Source organism: Mobula hypostoma, chromosome 6, assembly GCF_963921235.1.
Source record: "Mobula hypostoma chromosome 6, sMobHyp1.1, whole genome shotgun sequence".
Taxonomy (NCBI): domain Eukaryota; kingdom Metazoa; phylum Chordata; class Chondrichthyes; order Myliobatiformes; family Myliobatidae; genus Mobula; species Mobula hypostoma.
In genome coordinates this window covers 128,396,249-128,416,074 of record NC_086102.1, presented here as the reverse complement: position 1 = coordinate 128,416,074, position 19,826 = coordinate 128,396,249, and the positions used below count along the sequence as shown (strand labels likewise).

Genomic DNA, 19,826 nt, shown 5'->3' with positions numbered 1-19,826 from the left:
GACAGGCACATTTTGATTTTGTTGCATTTCAAAATTTACAAAATATAATAGATGCATGTGAACCAACTGGTGACTTAAGTAGTAGTTTGTCAGTTATACTTTTATAATTCTCACTCTTTTGTTTGAATTGAAGCTCATGTGAAAGATTAGTGCAATGTAATATTGTAAACTAAGTGTCATTTATTGAGAAATGTACAGGCAAGTAACCTATATAAATATTGCTAGCATCTAATGATTAGTTGTCTTTAGCAAGAAGGTAAAAATGAAATTGCTAGAAATTCTCAGCAGGCATGGAGAAGGACAAGAGTTCTGGCAGATCATTTTCAACCCTTTGACTGCGGATAGCTTTTGTAGTTGTTCATCTCCCAAGACTTCAAGTCTTTGTCACCACAGAGGTCAAAGTCTAGAACATGTTGATGGAGATGCAGTGCAGGTAACCAGTGTTTGCTGAAGCACTGTGTAGCCAGCAGCAAAATCGGGCACAACATTTAAGGTCATTAATTTTTCATAACCTTTTCCAATGAAAATGTTCAGTCTACCAGAACCGAGCTTGACCTTCAAACATTTCCAGTACTTTCTGTTTTTATTTCAGAAATGAGGGCTCTGCTGTACTTATGTGATCCTTTGGTCCTCCTAAGAAATTTTAGGAACAAAATATTAATATAAAAAGGTGTAATGTTATGGTAGTGTTCTCTATCGTGGATTCTATCGGGAACTGCAAACACAGCCATTGTTAGGTTTCTGGCCATTAGCAGTCAATATAAAAATGAAGTACTAAAACAAGTCATTTTCTACCACATAGATAATGTAAAGGGTTTGTTATTTATTGTACAAGCTATGGTCTTGTAAAAGCAAAATAGATTTGGTTCATGCCATGAGTTAAATTAAACAAGCCTGTCCTAATTTTAAGGAGAGTGGAAAATGAGGAATTTCTGTAAATAAACATCATAATCACAAAGATTGATGGATGGGATTTGTTCACTTTAGCTTTTGGCTCAGGTGTAATGAATAGTCCTTCAAATCCACATGTTACTTGTAGATGGAGCTAATATCAGCTATGTTTGCATTGTATAAATAGTTCTTGCCATATTTGGTATCTCCCATCAATTAATTTTGAAGAGCAGGAATCATGGATTTATTGCTGATAATGACTAAATTACTTTCTTGCCTGGAAATGGAGCGGTGTTTGGAGATGAGGATTTCTTTTTTTTAACAAAAAGTTAGAACTTATTGAAATACCTCTGCCATTGTTCTACTAAGTAATTGAAGTAAAGAACAACAAATGTGAAATGAACCTACTAAAGCCGGCTGGAGAGGTAAGGTTTTGTGGATTAAAATCTACAGGGCTTCAAAATAAATATTAAAGTGGATTCCATTTAATTGGGCCATCAGTTTTAAATGAGGCATCCTCTTATTTGGGACACCATGCTGCTTGGGGCAGGTGACTGTTGCCATACAGGTTCTTACTAGCATCAGTCACATGCACTTGTGTGGCTGTTAAACGCTACACTGTCCTTGGAACAAACAATTATTAAATAGCATCAGTTGCTTGTGATTTTTTTTTTGTCACTGATAGTTGGTAAGAAATAAGCAATAAGACAATTCAGAACTGTTTTGCCTAATGCGGCTTCAAGCATTCAGGCTCAGAGATGCCAGAAACGGCTGGGAGTGAAGGTAAAACTATTTCACTGCCTCAAGTTAGGAACTACGAAAAATTTGAAGGTATCAGTAATCATCTTGAATGTTACAATGAAAATGAACATTTGTAGGGTGCAGTTGTAGCAGATGTTGAATGCAGTCCATTATCGGCACTAGATGTCTGCACTGATTTTGTTCATTTGCAATCAATCAAAAGAACATGGCTGCATACACTGAATAATTATTTGGAACTCATGTACAGTTTTATAGTATTGTAGTACTATTGGTAGTATTCTAATTTGATCTGTATTTCACTTAAATACCTAACTTATTACTCAGCTTATCTTTTTTTAATGCCTTTTTAACTATTTCCATGAATCTAAGGCTAAATGGGGCAGCTGCATAATTAGGCCAAAATGTACTGGTCCTGATGTATCCCAATGAACTGGAATCCACCGTATTTTGGTATTTTAACCATATAACTTAATTCTTGGGAATTTTGAATTACATATTCTGTTTTACAACTATGAAGTTTTTCTTTTGAAACTTTCAATTACTTTGTCAATCTGTTAATTGTCCCAGCTGTAAAAATGACTAGGATGTCATTTATGCATTTGTCAAAGGGTATCCAATTAAATAGGATTTATCAAAGCAATAGCCTGGTTCTTGATTCTAGACAATGTCTTGAGCATAACTGATAAAACAATACAAAGTAATAGTGACCAAGTAATGTTTGAGAACTCTTTTGCTTAAAATCATCACTGTAACTGAGTTAAGTGGATCAAAGTAGATAGATGCTCAATTTCCCTAATAGAGGAATACTGTCATCTTAAGAAAAATTGCTAAGTAAAGTGAAGCAGATTCTTGTCACAATTTGATTCCCAGTGGATGTGTTTACAGAGACCACCATGCCCTCAGTTGCACATGGATTTGTTGTACTGCATCAGATAGATGTTCTGTTGAAAAAAAGTGGTAAATTAAACACATTCACAGCTACTTCTGCCCTTTGTGAAATCAAGAAACATATGAACATAAAATAGATTTGATTCAGAATATGTATGCCTCACTGTTGGAAGAACAATTTCTTTTCCCCCTTGTTCATGAACTGCTTATCTTGACATCCTCTATAAATGTGCAAGTCAATGCAAAGTGAAGTCGTTGAAAGCCCACTAGGAGTCAGATTAACATTACCTATCGCTCTATATAAACTTTACATTTAACATGATAACTTTTTAAAAAAGAATTGAGATAATAACTTCCCATTGTATAGCAAGCTTGACCTGCTTGTTTAATGGTCTTGGCTTAACTCCACATGGTTTCCAAAATGACTTGTGAATTAGTTCTCAGCTTTTAAGAAACATTGTCATTATCTTAGTACTAGAACTTTTAACTTTAGTAACGAGTCAAAATTATTGAGGAGGTGGTGGTGCAAGTGAGCCTTTTAAATGACCTTGCATATATGTGAAAATAAAAGTGGGTCATGAACAGCAATTAATCTTATGGTTTTGAAATAAAAATGTTTGTAATTCTGAAGTTTTTTAATTAATAGTATGAATTTCTGATACATTCATTTTAAATAAATTCATTCTAAGTTGATATGTGATAGTAGTAAAAATGCTTGCTATTGTGTTTTACCAATGTTTTATGATTTGAATTTGTTTTATTTTTCCAGAATTGAACCTGTTTTAATGCTGTTTCTAACATGCTTTCCCTGTCCCTCCTAGTCCCCACCGAAAGGTGCCACCATTCCCTACCGCCCAAAGCCCGCCTCTGCCCCCGTCATTTTTGCAGGTGGCCAGGTAAGAGCAGATCCCCTCTCGGCCTCCGCAGCCAACCTCAGCCTCTTACTGCAGCACCAGCCACTGCCTGTTAGTGCATTCAGGTTTCTCATCTTCACTTGCATGTTGTTTCCTACTGTCCACTAAGCTGTGTCAGATATTGCTTAGAGAGCGTGTGATGATGTGTGTATGTGTGCGTGCCTTCCTATCCTCCCACTTGAGTGCATACATATTGACGTGTGATGATACTGAATAGCTCCAGATCATCCTAAATATGCACGTTGTCTCAGCAAAGATGATGTCTATAATCTGAGTAAATATCATGGTTGAAACCCGAAACCTTTCAGGCCATTTTTTGAATTATTTCTATATAAATGATTTTTATACAGTTGTATTAAACTAATTCAGGATAAGCGTATAGCCACTTCATGATTTATCATTGCATTACTGGATGATTCAGTTTTGAGATTTCCTGGCTATTCATTAGCATTAAACATTTTTTGTAATATTTACTATTGGTACTGAAACATAATGGAACCTTTCTGAGGTTGACTACAATATTTTGTCCTGTAATTCAGGAAAATACAAATAAAGTATTATTTTGAGTGAGCATTGTGACTTAAAACTTTAAAACATTTATGAGTAAAATTGGTGATTCAGTGGTAAATACCTTTCAAAAATTGTATCAATCTAGTTATAAATCTATAACACCCAAATCATGTAGCATTGATGGTTTTTTCTCCCTGTTGCAACAAATGAAGGAAGCTGAGTTTTGGTGTGCTTTAGAAAAGCACAGCAGTGCTTCCTACAGAATTGGATTGTTGTCATCAGCTGCTGGGCCTTTGGTTTGTGGCTGCGGTTCTCTGGGTGGTAATGTTTAGATGTTTTAAGTGTGATTTGTAGTGAACGTTTAATGTACCCCATGGATTTTACAGTGCCCAAAGCAAAATGGAGGAATGGCAACCTACCTTTAGCCTAGGTATAATAAAATCATTGGAACACAGTTAATATTGAATTCAAATTTTTCTGCTTGGAGGTCAGAATTGAATCCATGTAATTGGAGCTGAGAGGTAGCAGTTCCTTTGGCTAAGCCACTGTGCAGGATCTTATTTGTGTTTGTTGCTTAAATTGCTCTGGATTAGGGAGCATGCTTTATGAGGATAGGTTAACTGAGCTGGGACTTTTCTCTTTAGAGCAAAGGATGATGAGAGGAGACTTGATAGAGTAGTATCAAGAGGCTTAGAGTGGACAGCTGGGGACTTCCCCAGAACAGAAATGGCTAATACGAGGGGGCATAATCTTAAGGTGATCGGAGGAAAGTGTAGAGGAGGTGTCAGAGGTAGTTTTTTTATACAAAGTGTGGTGAGTGCATGCAAAGCACTGCTAGGGGTGATAATAAAGGTAATAACATGTAAGAGACTCTAGATTGACACATGGATGATAGAAAAATGGAAGGCTTATGTGGGAGGGAAAGGTTAGATTCCTCTTGGAGGAGGTTAAAAGGTCGGCACAACATCATGGGCAGAAGGGCCTATATTGTGCTATACTTTTCTATGTTCTGTACCTGTACTTGGTGATCTGCATTCTCACCCTGACAAGGTCTGAAAATCATTACCTTAGCATACAAACCCTCCATAGATTTTCACTCATTGTCAAAATTATTCAGTCCTCTGTTGGTGATCATACTGCCAACTTCTGAAACTGTTGAATTCATCCACCTCCTCTTGTTGGTTTCAAATCTATCTTGGTACCTCTTGCTGTGGTTTCTTAAACATTTAATACACATGTTAAGTGCCATTCTATTTGCTATTAGAATGGATACATTATATAAACTTAATGAATTCACATTAATATTAATATTTGCTAGATTTGTTCTCAGAAGCCTCTAAAAATTTCTGCTACATAAATGTGCTTGTTATTACAGCAAACTTGCAGTAATAGCGTGTGGTGTTTGAATAGTATGATTTTCCACATTTATTTGAGTAATAAAGTAGCACCTTTGACCTACTTCCAGAATATGATAAACCCCTACGGGCTATATTGTTGGAAATCTTTGCTGTAATAACCTATTTCCTATCCCTGATTTTTTTTTATTATAGGCCTGGTATTTCCTCAGCACCAACAAGAATATAGAACTATACAGCACAGAAATAGTGTAATATCTGCACTAAGAAAATGCCAAATTAAGCTAAATCTCTTCTGCCTGCACATGATCCATATCCCTCTATTCTATGCATATTCATGTATCTAACACCTTCCTAAATCTGTTTCATAACATCCCATCCACCCACATGCTGCCTTAAATGAATGTACTTGACATTTATTGTTTATTGACATTCAGCATGGAGTAGGCCTTCTGTCCCTTCAGGCTGCACCACCCGGCAATCCCCAATATAGTCTTAGCCAAATTACGGGACAATTTACAATGACCAATTAACCTACCAACCAGTACATCTTTGGACAGTGGGAGGAAACTGGAGCACCTGGAGGAAACCCATGCAGTCACAGGCAGAATGTACAAACTCCTTACAGGCAGTGGCTGGAATTAAACCCAAGTCGCTAGTACTGTAAAGTGTTGTGCTAACCACTATGCTACCATGCTGCCCCTTCTACTATGAGGAAAAAACATTCTGATTGTGTACCCTATCTGTGCCTCTCATAATTTTGTAAATTTTCAGGTCTCCCCTTAGCCTTTGACGCTGCAGAGAAAATGGTCCAAATATGACCAACTGGTAAAACTCTTGTGCACTTTTTCCACTCTTTCCTTCACATCCTTCCTGGAAAGGAGTACCAAAATTACACAAAATACTCCAGGTGCGGCCTAACTAAAATTGTTTATTGTTATATTACACTATTTAGTTTATTAAACTAGATAGTATGTATGTGTGTGTATATATATTATTCTGCAACATAACTTCTGTATTCTTGTGCTCAGTTTCCTCAATGAAGGCAAGCAATAAAGGTTTAGCTAGCCCTTAAATGACTATTTTCATAGGTCCTCTGCTTTAAAATTCAGTTATAAATGAAACTCTAGGTACGACTTAATCAGCCTTTGCTTTTTGCATGGTACAGCAAAAAAGCTGGTAGGTTTTGACTGTAGGGCGAGAACAGATACAGAGATTGAACGGAGTTAGCTTGATGGTCAGGTGACTGCAGTTGGTAGTCAAGGGGTACTGTCGATGGTTTGATTCAAGGGTATCACATTAGGGAAATAAACTGCTGGGGAAAAGGATTTGCTTGTGGGAAAGTTGATACGGTTGGAGGCAACAATCTCTGACGTGGGTAGTGTCTTAATGTAGTATACGCTTTGTGCATGTACTGAGTTTTTGTTCTGCAGAATCAAAAAATCCGGTTTTAAAATCTAATGCGATGCCTTTGGGGTGAAAGGATATTTGCAAAATATGGCTTAAGTGTGTACAATGCATCTGTTAATGTATTGGAACTTAACCAATAAATACCAATGTCTAATTGGCTAATGCTTCAAATAACACTAGAGCTTTATTGTGCAATTAAAACAACCACTTTTGAAAATTATACTAGGTGCTAGGTAATTAATTGTATCTGCAGCTCTCATTCAATTCTAATCCAAATCTCAATTAGTAAAATTCCTGTGGTTTTTGCATTATTTCCTTTGTATTATTAGACAACACCTTTGCTGAGATAACATGTTTTCCAGAGTACAGAAATTAGATGCAGGTCAGGTGCTTGCAGTGGTGTTAATTGGATCGGTTTTGGATGAGGAGCTTCGAAAGAGGATTGTTGTTTTTTTTCTTTCACTTTTTCAGGCCTATACAATTCAGGGACAATATGCCATTCCACACCCAGATGTGAGTTTTCCCCCCTTTCTTACCCTAATTATGAGCTCCAATGAAAAATAAAATGCATGATGTTTATTATTATTATTAATGAATATTAATAAAATGTTCTATTATGATTTCACTTGTACATTTACCAATGTTTCTGTAATCTCTGGTAATTGTTTTTAACTGACCACTTTGTTATATTGTAATGTTTACAAATGTATTTGATGGAAAATAAGTGCCTCACTCTTTCAGTCCTCATGGCTGGATCAAATTAATAGTGAAGTCATCTGATGCTTGATGTGTAGTGGCCCATACACTTAAGAATAAAGTAAATGAACAGTTGGGTAACCATTTTCCATTGGCTACACAACTTGTAATCTTTTTAAACTGATTTGATTCTTAACTGTATCTGCTTCACATTTCTTTCTGACGAGTTAAATTCCATTGTTCCAGATTAAAATTATCCATTAAGTTGGACATCTGTGTTTTTCAGAGATTTCACTTTTATGCCACATGTAGCTTTAGAAGTGCTCCCTAAATCCTCTCTTGAGAGTCTTGGTCCTGATTTCCCTTTGTTTTAGGTTTGAAAGTAATTACTATTGCAATTCTTTTTTAAAAATGTTCATCTTATTCAAATTCCCTCTATATACATTCTTGGGATTGCAAGTCCAACTCTGCAATTGCTTACAATAGAATAGAATACTTGGAATCTAATTAATATTCTGGTTCTCCGCCCAGTTGCTTCAACTCTAACTCTTTCTATGATGTGCTGCCCAGAAATGAATAAATAACTCCATATCTTACCAGGCCAGGGCTTTGTATGAACTTGCTAAAAATACCTCCCCTGTAATATTCTAGCCCGAGTACTAACTTTATAACTTTATGCAACACATACAAAATGCTGGTGGAACGCAGCAAGCCAGGCAGCATTTATAGGAAGAAATACAGTCGACGTTTCGGGCCGAGACCCTTCGTCAGGACTAACTGAAAGAAGAGATAGTAAGAGATTTGAAAGTGGGAGGGGGATGGGGAGATCCGAAATGATAGGAGAAGACAGGAGTGGGAGGGATGAAGCTAAGAGCTGGAAAGTTGATTGACAAAAGGAATACAAGGCTGGAGAAGGTAGAGGATCATGGGATGGGAGGCCTAGGGAGAAAGAAAGGGGGAGGGGAGTATCAGAGGAAGATGGAGAGCAGGCAAGGAGTTATTGTGAGAGGGACAGAGAAAAAAAGGGGAAAATAATAAATAAATAAGGGATGGGGTAAGAAGGGGAGGAGGGACATTAACGGAAGTTAGAGAAATCAATGTTCATGCCATCAAGTTGGAGGCTACCCAGGTGGAATATAAGGTGTTGATCCTCCAACCTGAGTGTGGCTTCATCTTGACAGTAGAGGAGGCCATGGATTGACATATCAAAATGGGAATGGGACGTGGAATTAAAATGTGTGGCCACTGGGAGATCCTGCTTTCTCTGGCGGACAGAGCGTAGGTGTTCAGCAAAACGATCTCCCAGTCTGTGTCAGGTCTCACCAATATATAGAAGGCCGCTCCGGACACAGTATATCACACCAGCCAACTCACAGGTGAAGTGTCGCCTCACCTGGAGGGACTGTCTGGGGCCCTGAATGGTGCTGAGGGAGGAAGTGTAAGGGCATGTGTAGCACTTGTTCCACTTACAAGGATAAGTGTCAGGAGGGAGATCGGTGGTTAGGGATGGGGGGGATGAATGGACAAGAGTCTCATAGGGAGCGATCCCTGCGGAAAGCAGAAAGAGCGGGGAGGGAAAGATGTGCTTGGTGGTGGGATCCCGTTGGAGGTGGCGGAAGTTACAGAGAATTATATGTTGGACCCAGAGGTTGGTGGGGTGGTAGGTGAGGACAAGGGGAACCCTATCCCTAGTGGGGTGGCGGGAGGATGGGATGAGAGCATATGTGCGTGAAATGGGAGAGATGCGTTTGAGAGCAGAGTTGGTGGTGGAGGAAGGGAAGCCCCTTAAAGGAAGACAATCTCCTTCGTCCTGGAATGAAAAGCCTCATCCTGAGAGCTGATGCGGCAGAGACAGAGGAATTGCGAGAATGGGATTGCATTTTTGCAAGAGACAGGGTGGGAAGAGGAATGGTCCAGGTAGTTCTGAGAGTCCGTAGGTTTATAGTAGACATCAGTGGGTAGCTGTCTCCAGAGACAGAGACAGATACAGAAACAGAAAGATCAAGAAAGGGGAGGGAGGTGTCAGAAAAGGACCACGTAAATTTGAGGGCAGGGTGAAAGTTGGAGGCAAAGTTAATGAAGTCAACGAGCTCAGCATGTGTGCAGGAAGCGGCGCCTCCTTACCCCATCCCTTATTTATTATTTTTTCCTTTTTTTTTCTCTCTTTCTGTCCCTCTCACAATAACTCCTTGCCTGCTCTCCATCTTCCTCTGGTGCTCCCCTCCCACTTTCTTTCTCCCTAGGCCTCCGTCCCATGATATTCTCCCTTCTCTAGCCTTGCATACATTTCGCCATTCAACTTTCCAGCTCTTAGCTCTCTCCCTCCCCCTCCCACTTTCAAATCTGTTACTATCTCTTCTTTCAGTTAGGCCTGACGAAGGGTCTCAGCCCGAAACATTGACCGTACCTCCTCTTGTTGCTGGCCTGCTGTGTTTTACCAACATTTTGTGTGTGTTGCTTGAATTTCCAGCATCTGCAGATTTCTTTGTGTTTGCGTTTATAACCTTATTTTTTTTTTGTTCTGCCTATTTAGGAAATTTTCCTAAACATGCACAGAAACACTGCACCATTCTTGCATTTTACTGTCTTTCTTAGTTTTGGTCCAAAGTGGATGGCCCCACATTGTCTCGCTGATGTCCTAACTTGATCATTTTTCTTACGTTCAATTTAATGAAATTTCAATTATCAAACACGAGTGAAGTTTTTCTGAGCCACCTGCCCATAAAAAATACACTATAGGTGTCCAATACAAGTTATTTCCTCAAAAAATTGATTTATTCGAGGTTATTGTGGATGCTTAGAATTATGACTTTTACCAGATGAGGAATGCCATCAAAGTGCATTCACTGAAGTTGCACTGCATATACTAGTAAGGCATTCAATGTAATTTCTTTAAAATCTCAATAATTGGCACATTGATAGTAATTAGCACGTTGATGTAACTGCTGAAAACTAGTACTCTGCCAGATGCACATGCAGTTATAATATATATTGCAAACACTGGACTATGTTTCTATCTATTTGCGTCCCAGTGAGAATTACCTTCCCACATCTTGGTGGATTGAATTGCTGGCTTTGCACCCTTGTGCAGTTCTTGGCAATTGTGGGGCAGGACAAACTTCATTTTCTGTCCCTCCAGCTGAGTAAAGAACTGTTGTAATATTTCAAACCACAAAAATTTTTAGAGTTTGAAACAGATTTGTAAAGTGCACAACTTCAGCAATTTTTCACCTGTGTTCATCAAATTTTTCCTTTTTCTATTAGTTATTTCAATCCATTACTTTCACATTGCTAGAATAGGCCATTTGGCTCCTTTTGCTGTTTGATAAGTTAATTTTCTTTCTCAGCACTGCTTCCCTGTATTAACTTTGTAAGCTTTGATTTAGTTCACATCCAAAAAATTAATCTCTTGTGAATGTATACAGTGAGTAAATCTACACAGCTCTCTCAGATAAAGAATTTCAAAGACTCACTACGTGTGAATAAATTTCTTATTGTAGTCCTGAATGATTTCCATGTTTTCTTGAGACTCAGATATCATTCTGAATCCTCAGCCGGGAAACGCCATCCCTGCTTCAGCCCTGTCAAGCTGTGCTAGATCTTTTCTTTCAATAAGATCAGCTGTCATTCTTCCTATCTTTGGCTTTTTCATACTGTACTATCAAAATAGTAAAGCATTCATTTAAACAATGGAAAGCAAACATGGCATCCAAAAATCTACAAGCTCTTCAATTTTGCAACCATCTCTTGAAAGTTACTTGCAAGCGCAGAAAGAATTTTTACCATTTAATTTCACTGAGTCTCTATAGTTTTCCCTAAAATTTAAACAATTGGCAAATTCCAAGGTGCTGAAATTGATATTTCAATGAAATTCTAATAAATTGCATTGATACCATACTTTAGATATCCTTTAATCCAATCTGATTGGAATTCTAGCTGTGAATGTATGGTTAAACAGCCCTTCTCACCCTCCAAGTCCTGCCATGTATACTTTTGTCAAACATCTTCAGCATTGAAATGTAGGGAAAGAAGTCATTTCAAGCCATTGAGGCACTTGACATTCCAAAATACATTAAGCACTTTGAGGCTGTTGTTCAGTTGTTTCAGAAGGTGACAGATGTTACAAGATCATTACTGGATGCTTAGTGTCAGTTAAATACTTCAATGTGGAATCCACTCCTTTTGCTCCTGGTTCTTTGGTAACAATATGTTACTCTACTACCAGCTCTATTATCTGTTGAAGAGTGGCTGTGAGACACTCATCAACAAACTGAACCATCCAGTTTGTTTTGCCTGCATGAGGAAATAAACATGTTCTTAATGTTAAAAACTGCTCCATGCATTATGGGTTTGAGATGCACATGCTGCCACAATAAAGTTGTTTGATGCCAACAATGTTGAAAGCTTCCATCTGAAATTGCTACGGCTCCCCTCAGTTTCTCGGTCAAACAGCAAGACAGGGTGCCTCGTGTTATTGGAACTCTGACACTGGCCATCTTGCTCCACAGGATGCGTGCCTCTCGTCAGCTGACTATAAAGCGGCGTTGGCATCAACATTGTGGAGAAGTCCGCAGCTTGCTCACTCATCCTCCCAGCTGAAGGAATCTGCCTGGACACCAGAGTCCTTGAAAGAAAAAATGGAATTTAAAAACTTTAAAGAAGATTCAGGAACTTGGGGTATGTTTAAGTCCCAAAACAGGCCGATTTTCCTGTCTCTTATCACTTGGGTACCTGGAGGTCTTAGATGGGGCACCAGATGATGCCTGGCTTGCCACGTCTACTTCCAGAGGGAGTTCAGCAACTTTTATTTTTTATTTTTTTGCTGGTCCTCAGCTGAGACTGAATTTTTCCCGTGGGATATATCAATTGTTCATATTTTAATACTGGGAGACATTAAGGAAGGGTGACACACCAGGCACAGAAAATGTAATTTTGAAGATAAAGTATCTTATTTTCCATCAAATTGAGTGTTTGCCATGTTACCGCATGGTTTATTGTTGACTGACTTTTATTTTTTTATTTCTAAGAATAGTTTGTGTTATTGTAAAGTAATCAGTTAGTTCTAATTTCCCCTCCTACCCTCAGCAGTTGACCAAGCTTCATCAGTTGGCTATGCAGCATACCCCTTTTACTCCCCTTGGGCAGACCACCCCTGGTTTCCCTGGTACGTACCCACAGTGCCCTATTCAGCTCCTTTTCTTGGCACCTCTGTTTTTCTCTTCTCTCTCTATTTATTTTTTTAAATGGAATGGATATATGCTCATTGCTTCAGGATATAATCTAAGCTTGATTAACAAATTTGTAAAGCAAAATTAATTGTTTTGTATTGGTTTTAACCTGCCTTTGGCTGAATGGAAGTGAATGTGTAGTTTGGATGTGGATCAGTCTCATGGTATTTTGTTATTAATCCAGCAACTGCTCTAAACAATCTTTAATTAAAATAATTGTTATTTATCAACTTGCTTGGAATAGCAAAAGTTTTTTAAGTACTTGCTTGAATGAGTAATTTGAAAAGAAGAAAGTGCTTTGCTGCTTCACCAAGAGGTATAATTTCTGAATCCATAAACAAAAATATGAATGGCCATTGTGGAAGTGTGTGTGACCTGTTGATAATTTATAATCTAAGACAAATACAATTTTTTCCAATGATTTTCACAAAGGTCGTTCAAACTTGATTGCTCCTCATGGAGAAACCAGGTACAAAAATAATAATGAATCAGACTTGTTCACTGGGACAATCCCAAAGTAAGAAGAGTGTGTTGTATCAGCATGACAAGATATGATTGATATGTTTGTACTTTGATAGTTCTCATCGTAAGATTCGTATTTATGTACGGTTCAAAGTATTGGTATGGGTTTGCAGTCATTAGTCAAGTAACAGCAGATGTCATCAACATCCTAGAAAGTTGCAAAGGCTTTTGCAATGCCTGTTGATACATTTCAATGTGATCCCTGTTAGGACAATATTATCAAATCTATGAAGATTGATACAATTACATTATTTTTATAAACCAAGAGGTGCCTGTCTCACCTTTTTTCCGGCATCTGCAGATTTCCTCGTGTTCCCCTTTTTAACTAATGTTTTAGACATTTTATAGATGCTAAATAAGATCAAAATATGCATGTAAATACAAGAAAGTTAACATTCTACATTTAAAAATGTTTTAAAATACATTTTTGCAGAATTTACTAATGGTAGATTCAAATACATTTTGCTAAGGAGAAGTTCTGGCTAAAATTTTGTTAGTAGTCAAGCATCAGAGCTGCTTATTTTCAGGACATTTTACATGGAAACTAGTTGATAAGTAAGATTTTTAGAAAATAAGTTCAACTCATTTTTCTTGATTGCACCAGAGAATGTAGTAAGATGCACGAAGGCTGAATCAGTAACAGCAACTATGCTGATCACTGAAAAATCCAGTCCATAGAAACTACAGCGCAGAAACGTATAAAACGTTTAAAAACGTTGAAACGTATAAAATCCTAAAGGAATTGGACAGGCTAGATGCAGGAAGATTGTTTCCGATGTTGGGGAAGTCCAGAACGAGGGGTCACAGTTTGAGGATAAAGGGGAAGCCTTTTAGGACCGAGATTAGGAAAAACTTCTTCACACAGAGAGTGGTGAATCTGTGGAATTCTCTGCCACAGGAAACAGTTGAGGCCAGTTCATTGGCTATATTTAAGAGGGAGTTAGATATGGCCCTTGTGGCTACGGGGATCAGGGGGTATGGAGGGAAGGCAGGGGGAGGGTTCTGAGTTGGATGATCAGCCTTGATCATAATAAATGGCGGTGCAGGCTCGAAGGGCCGAATGGCCTACTCCTGCACCTATTTTCTATGTTTCTATGAAACAGGCCTTTTGGCCCTTCTTGGCTATGCCGAACCATTTTTAATTTATTTTAAAAGTAAGGCAAACACTGCAATCGGGAGAATCCATCTTCATTTTGGCTTGCTGTGGGTTCATATCTTTGCCCCAAGGGGAAAAGGCATGTGCTGAATCTGGAAATTTGCATATATTTGATTCTAATTTGTGTTTGTTCTCCTTTGCACAAAAATAATGTTGAATGCAGTAACACATGGGTTAATGTCCAACTACAAATGAAATAAACCAAACTTCAAATAACTTATCGGGATAAATCCCTAGAAGCATTAAATTAGACAACAAGCTATTGCATGAACTTTGTTAGAATTATATTTTGAGACTATTCTTGATATTCCTGGGTGTCCCTTTCTTCAACCGTTTCCATTAATGAAGCTGGGTATAGATGGAAGGGATATGGAACTCTGTTTTGGTGCATGATTGACAACAAACATAAACAAGTAAATTCAGATATATTTTAAAGATACTGAAGGATCTTCACTTCAATTTCTACTGAGTGAAGCAGTTCCAATTAGAAGAAGGCCTCGTTTATGAAAGAGGGAAAAATTACCAGTCTTGTGTATTGAAACCTTTATACGCCCTGTAGGGATCATGTCAAGCTATTTTTTTTCCATTTGCTTTTGCCTGCCCCATGAAATCTGGAAGTGGAAGTGTCACTCAGTTCCCATCTAAAATGAAAAGTTATTTATAAATAGAGCAACATTTTAATTGACAAATTCTAGACAATAAAAATACTAAGATTATCAAGTATGTAAAAATTCTATGCCTTTTAAATTTCATCAGCTGTGTTCAGAAATGCATTTTCATCAGTTCTGCATAATGCGAAGTCTGAGTACTAAGATAATGTGCCCACAAGATTGAGTGCAACCAATGAACTCAAAATAACTGCATACACAATTGAGAGAGACACTTAATACTGAGAAAAGTAGCTAAAATTTATGAATGCTTTTTGAAAGCTTTTTGAAAAATATTTCTGTGAAAATCATGGAATGCAAGTTTGGTTTGCACATAGAAAAAAAATTGGTCAATGGTCACTCTGACTGTGTGTGTGTGCGTGTGTATATCTGTGAGAGAGAGATAAAGAACAAATCTGGCTGGGTAGAATGAGCCCTGTAGTTCATGTATTTCAGGATCAGATAATTGTCTTGTTACTATCTTGCCTCTATAGTGTATTGATAATTACTTGTGTTTCCATAGGTTTGGATGCCAATTCCCCGGCCAGTACTCATGAACTCGCCATTCCCAATGATGTAAGTTGCTTCCATTGGGAAAGGCAGTAGTTTCAAATCTTTGTGTGTCTTGATGCTGAACTGTTGCTTTCACTCTTCCTGTCTCAAAGCATGTTAATTCCAAACCTCATTTAACATGTTCAATCAAAACTTTTTCAAAATGCTGTTCAGAAGCTGTCTTCTGATTTAACGGGATGGTCTACAAGGTTGTGCTGGTGATTTTACCCTCTGTTCTTCAGGTCATGTGTAAACCTTGCTAACAGTACTTCATTTGCCAGGTGACCAAATCTGTGAAATGGTTCAGAAGGAATACCTAAAAGGTACACCTTGTACCCAAAAGCCTAGTGTTTAGCGCAATGCTGTTGCAGCTTGGAGTATTCCAGAGTTCAATTCCGGCCCAGTTGTGACGAGTTTATATATTCTTCCCATAACTCCATAGGTTTCCTCCAGGTGAATCAGTTTCCTCTCATGGTCCAAAGGCATACCAGTTAGTAGGTTAATTGGTCATGGTAAATTGTCCTGTGACTAGTGTTAAATAAGTGGTTTGCTGGACGATGCAACTCGTTGAGCCAGAAGGGCCTGTTCCACACTGTATCACTAAATAGATAAAATAATAGAACTTCCTAGTCCTTGGACTAGGAACTTGCATACATTCACTTATACATTTGAGTTGTATATGGTTCATCAGAATTTTCCAATTAAGAAAACAATGGTTAAAAAAGCTAATCAAATTTCAGAATTACGCAAACTGACCCGGAAATGGTCATAATCATATTTTTCTCTAAAGTAATCAATTTTAAATTTCTTTGCACTGAAAGAACAGAATTATGCAATTGTGGTTATACACAGTCCTACACTTGTTCCCACCCTACCTTCTGTTTATAAAAGATAAATATTCCCTTTCCTCAGTTCCTTCGTCTTCACCACATCTGCTTTCGGGATGAGGCTTTCATTCCCAGGATATCAGAGGTCTCTTCCTCCTTCATTGAACAGGATTTCCCTTCCTCCACCATTAATGGAGAAGATGGTGGCGTGCCACAGCTTGCGCAGCCACTCTGGTGAATGATATCTGTTATCTGTCAAGTAGGGTGCCGTGCACAATCCTGATTTGATGGAGACAGATGTGAGAGAATGGAGGAACATCTGGAAAAACTTCTGAAATGCCTTTTTCACTGCCGCTATTACTGTGTGATCCAGAATCTCCGGAGGGGAAGACCCGAATCCTTGGCTTTGCTTGTTGCTCGGCAGCCGGGACGGGGTCAAAGCGCTCGGCAGAGATGGTGCTCTGTGTCGAAGGGCTGGTCGGAGGCTCGAAGTTTTTGGATGGACTCAGAGTCAGCTGTGGTCGGGTGCTTCCAATGCATCGACAGTTGTCGGTGCCTGGAGGTTTATGGCAGAGAGAGTTTCTCCCTTCTGCTGCCTGCTATCGGGGACTATCGGGAGTTGATCGGAACTTTGAGACTTTTTTTTACCATTTCCATGGTCTGCTCTTTATCAAATTATGGTATTGCTTTGCACTGCTGTAATTATATGTTATAATTATGTTGTCTTGTCAGTGTTGGTCTTTGGTTTGTCTTGTTTTTTCTGTGATATCACTCTGGAGGAACATTGTATCATTTCTTAATGCATGCATGCATTTCTAAATGACAATAAACGAGGACTGAGTGTCCTCATAATCTAATCTAATGCTACCCTCACCCCAGCTTCTCATCACCTTAATAAGCATTCTCTGCAACTTCTGCCATCTTCAACAGGACCCTTTAACTAAATGTATCTTTGCCACCCCCCCCCCCTGCATTCTCCAGTTTATGCAGGGATCACTCCATCCATGATTTTCTTGTCCATTTGTCCCTCCTCACTGATATCCCTTTTGGCACACTGGGAAAAGCAGTTTGCTTGTTGTAAGAACTTTATTCCATCTTTGCTCTCTAGCACTAGCATCAGCCCTGACATTGTCACTACCCATACTAATGTTTCAAATGTATTTTCTTTCTCTGCAAGAATTTTCCTCAGTGGAGAATTCCACTTTGTCAGTTGTTGAGCAGGCTCTTGACTGTCATTCCATTTCACCTCAACATTGATTTTCCTTCTAAGATTCCAGTAGGACTCCCTATCTCCTCCATACACCCAAGCATCTTCCTGCTGTCAACACACCGCACCTAGCAGTTTAACGTGGATGTGACCAGCAAATGTATCTGTCCAGCCTACCCCCTTTTGTTATGTCAGAGGGACAGCTCCTTCCATGATGTCCTGGTCCATTTGTCAGTCATACCTCTTTCATACAGAACAAGCACAAGTGATCAGTACTTGCCAATATACTTCATTTAAACCCATCATTTATACAGTTCAGTGTAACAATCTGGTGAGACAGCAATTTAGCATCTAGTCTTCCTAGCATGTTCTCCTTGTACTTAAATTGGGCTTTTTTTTCCTCTTATATTCTCGCTCTTGAGTTTGATTTTTCCCTTACCACTTCTAGATCCAACCTTTGCTGTTCCACTACAGCTCTTTTGCCCCTTGCTCTTCTCCATTCCATCTTTCTTGCTAAATATCTGCTGTTTCAACTTTTTTCAGTTCTGATAGAAAGTCATCTACCTGAAACATTTAACTCTGTACCTCTCTAATTGCTTATTGATCTGCCAGATCTTTCCAGCATTTTCTATTTCCATTGGTTCTGATTTTTCATCATTTAATCACGATGCATTTCAGTTAACCCGTGGCATTGTAAGTGCAATTTTTATTTGTGAAATCCCTAAGAATGGGGAGATAAAATTATTTGACTCTTCAGACTAGAGGAAGGCACAACCTATTACAATGAAACCATTAGAACCGAAGATTGTTTAACCCCAAAATTATAGTAGTTCAGTTCACACAATTATGGACAGGTCATATTTGTCTGCTGGTTATCTTAAGGACACTACACTGGACTTCTTTGCTTTGAATTATTGTTTAGAAACTTAAGATTCAGTGGTGTTTACTGCAGTAATATGCATCTAATCTGTCTAGGAAACTTTTACATAATTATGCATAGAATTATACATGTAGGATTTACAGCAGAACCATTTTAACTGGAGCAGTCAGTGCCGATGTTCATGAAGCCGCAATTATCCTTCCACCTCATTTGATATCACATACTTATTTGATTTTCTTCTCTGCTGATTGATAGTGTTACAGAGCCATTCTACCCTTGAGTTAAGTATATTCCTGATTTGTCTTTCATCGAAAAATCACTGTTAATTGCACTTTTATAACTATCCTGACAGAATGTAGTGAATTAATTAATTTGAATGGAAGAGGAATTACTTTAAATTTGGATTTAAAGCTACTGAACATTTTAATTATCACATGATATCTGTATTAATTAACAGAAATTTAACAAATGCAGGAATGTTGCTGAGCTTTTGATTTTTAAAAACCTAGTATTTATGGAGCGATCAGCTCTTTAGAACAAACTTCAATACTTCCACCCAGAAAGGATGTCAATTGTTTGCAAATAGTATTTTGATTTTTTTTTGTCAGCTTTGAAATCTGTGATTGGTCAATCTTTAAAACTATCAATGGATTTGAGTTGAATGGGCAAGTTAAAAGCCTTTCATAATTTACTTGAATGGCAGAACAAACCTTGGGGCCAAAATGCCTACTTCATTTAATTACCTAACTTTGTCAGCTTAAAGCAGCCTAGTTCTTCATCACTTCTTCTCCAAAAACATATTGATTGTCAACATGCACATTAATGCGTTTTGGGAATATTTATTACTAGATGAAAATTAACTTCAGGAATAATTACCATTGGGTTAACATCTGCTTAGTTGAACCACACAAGAAAAAATTGACACGAATAAATGGGATTCGTGGCTGTTGGATTGATTGGAATACATTTATTTATGTACACATTTTAAAAGCCTCAACAGCATAATATCAATTGGTTACTTAATGTAAGTTTTCCCCAATTTTCTTTTCCAGCTGATTGGGTGTATAATCGGCAGACAAGGAAGCAAAATTAATGAGATAAGGCAGATGTCTGGGGCGCAGATTAAAATAGCTAATGCAGCAGAAGGCTCAACGGAACGTCAGATAACTATTACTGGATCCCCTGCCAATATAAGCCTTGCACAGTACCTCATTAATGCAAGGTAAGAAAATTTAGCTGAGTGGTTTTGCGTGCAGGTATGGGGAGGCAATCATTCTAGTTTGCTTCTTATTCTTAGTAAAACCAAGAGTTTAAAAAGCCATTTAAGAACATTTTTTATATATAATTTTATTGTGACCTTGTTTATAAATGTATAGCATTA

At 38.1% G+C, this 19,826-nt stretch overlaps 1 protein-coding gene and 1 long non-coding RNA gene across 14 annotated transcripts in view; one reads left to right on the top strand and one right to left on the bottom strand.

Annotated features, from left to right (window-relative positions):
- The window catches only part of LOC134348388 (poly(rC)-binding protein 3), a 95,363-nt gene that overhangs the window by 60,033 nt on the left and 15,504 nt on the right, over window positions 1-19,826 (top strand). For 2 of the 13 annotated variants that reach the window (XM_063051673.1, XM_063051674.1), the window contains exons 8-12: window positions 3,363-3,506; window positions 7,202-7,243; window positions 11,935-12,103; window positions 15,503-15,555; window positions 19,498-19,667. In XM_063051673.1, coding sequence (XP_062907743.1) covers window positions 3,363-3,506; window positions 7,202-7,243; window positions 11,935-12,103; window positions 15,503-15,555; window positions 19,498-19,667 — 578 coding nt within the window. Of the gene's footprint in view, window positions 1-3,362; window positions 3,507-7,201; window positions 7,244-11,934; window positions 12,104-12,511; window positions 12,591-15,502; window positions 15,556-19,497; window positions 19,672-19,826 lie in introns of those variants that run through there. The other 11 variants (XM_063051675.1, XM_063051676.1, XM_063051678.1 and 8 more) reach the window with 6 other exon arrangements.
- The window catches only part of LOC134348390 (uncharacterized), a 30,740-nt gene continuing 22,829 nt past the window's right edge, over window positions 11,916-19,826 (bottom strand). The window contains exon 3 of the long non-coding RNA XR_010018414.1: window positions 11,916-12,050. This is a non-coding gene — a long non-coding RNA (uncharacterized LOC134348390). The remainder of the gene's footprint in view (window positions 12,051-19,826) is intronic.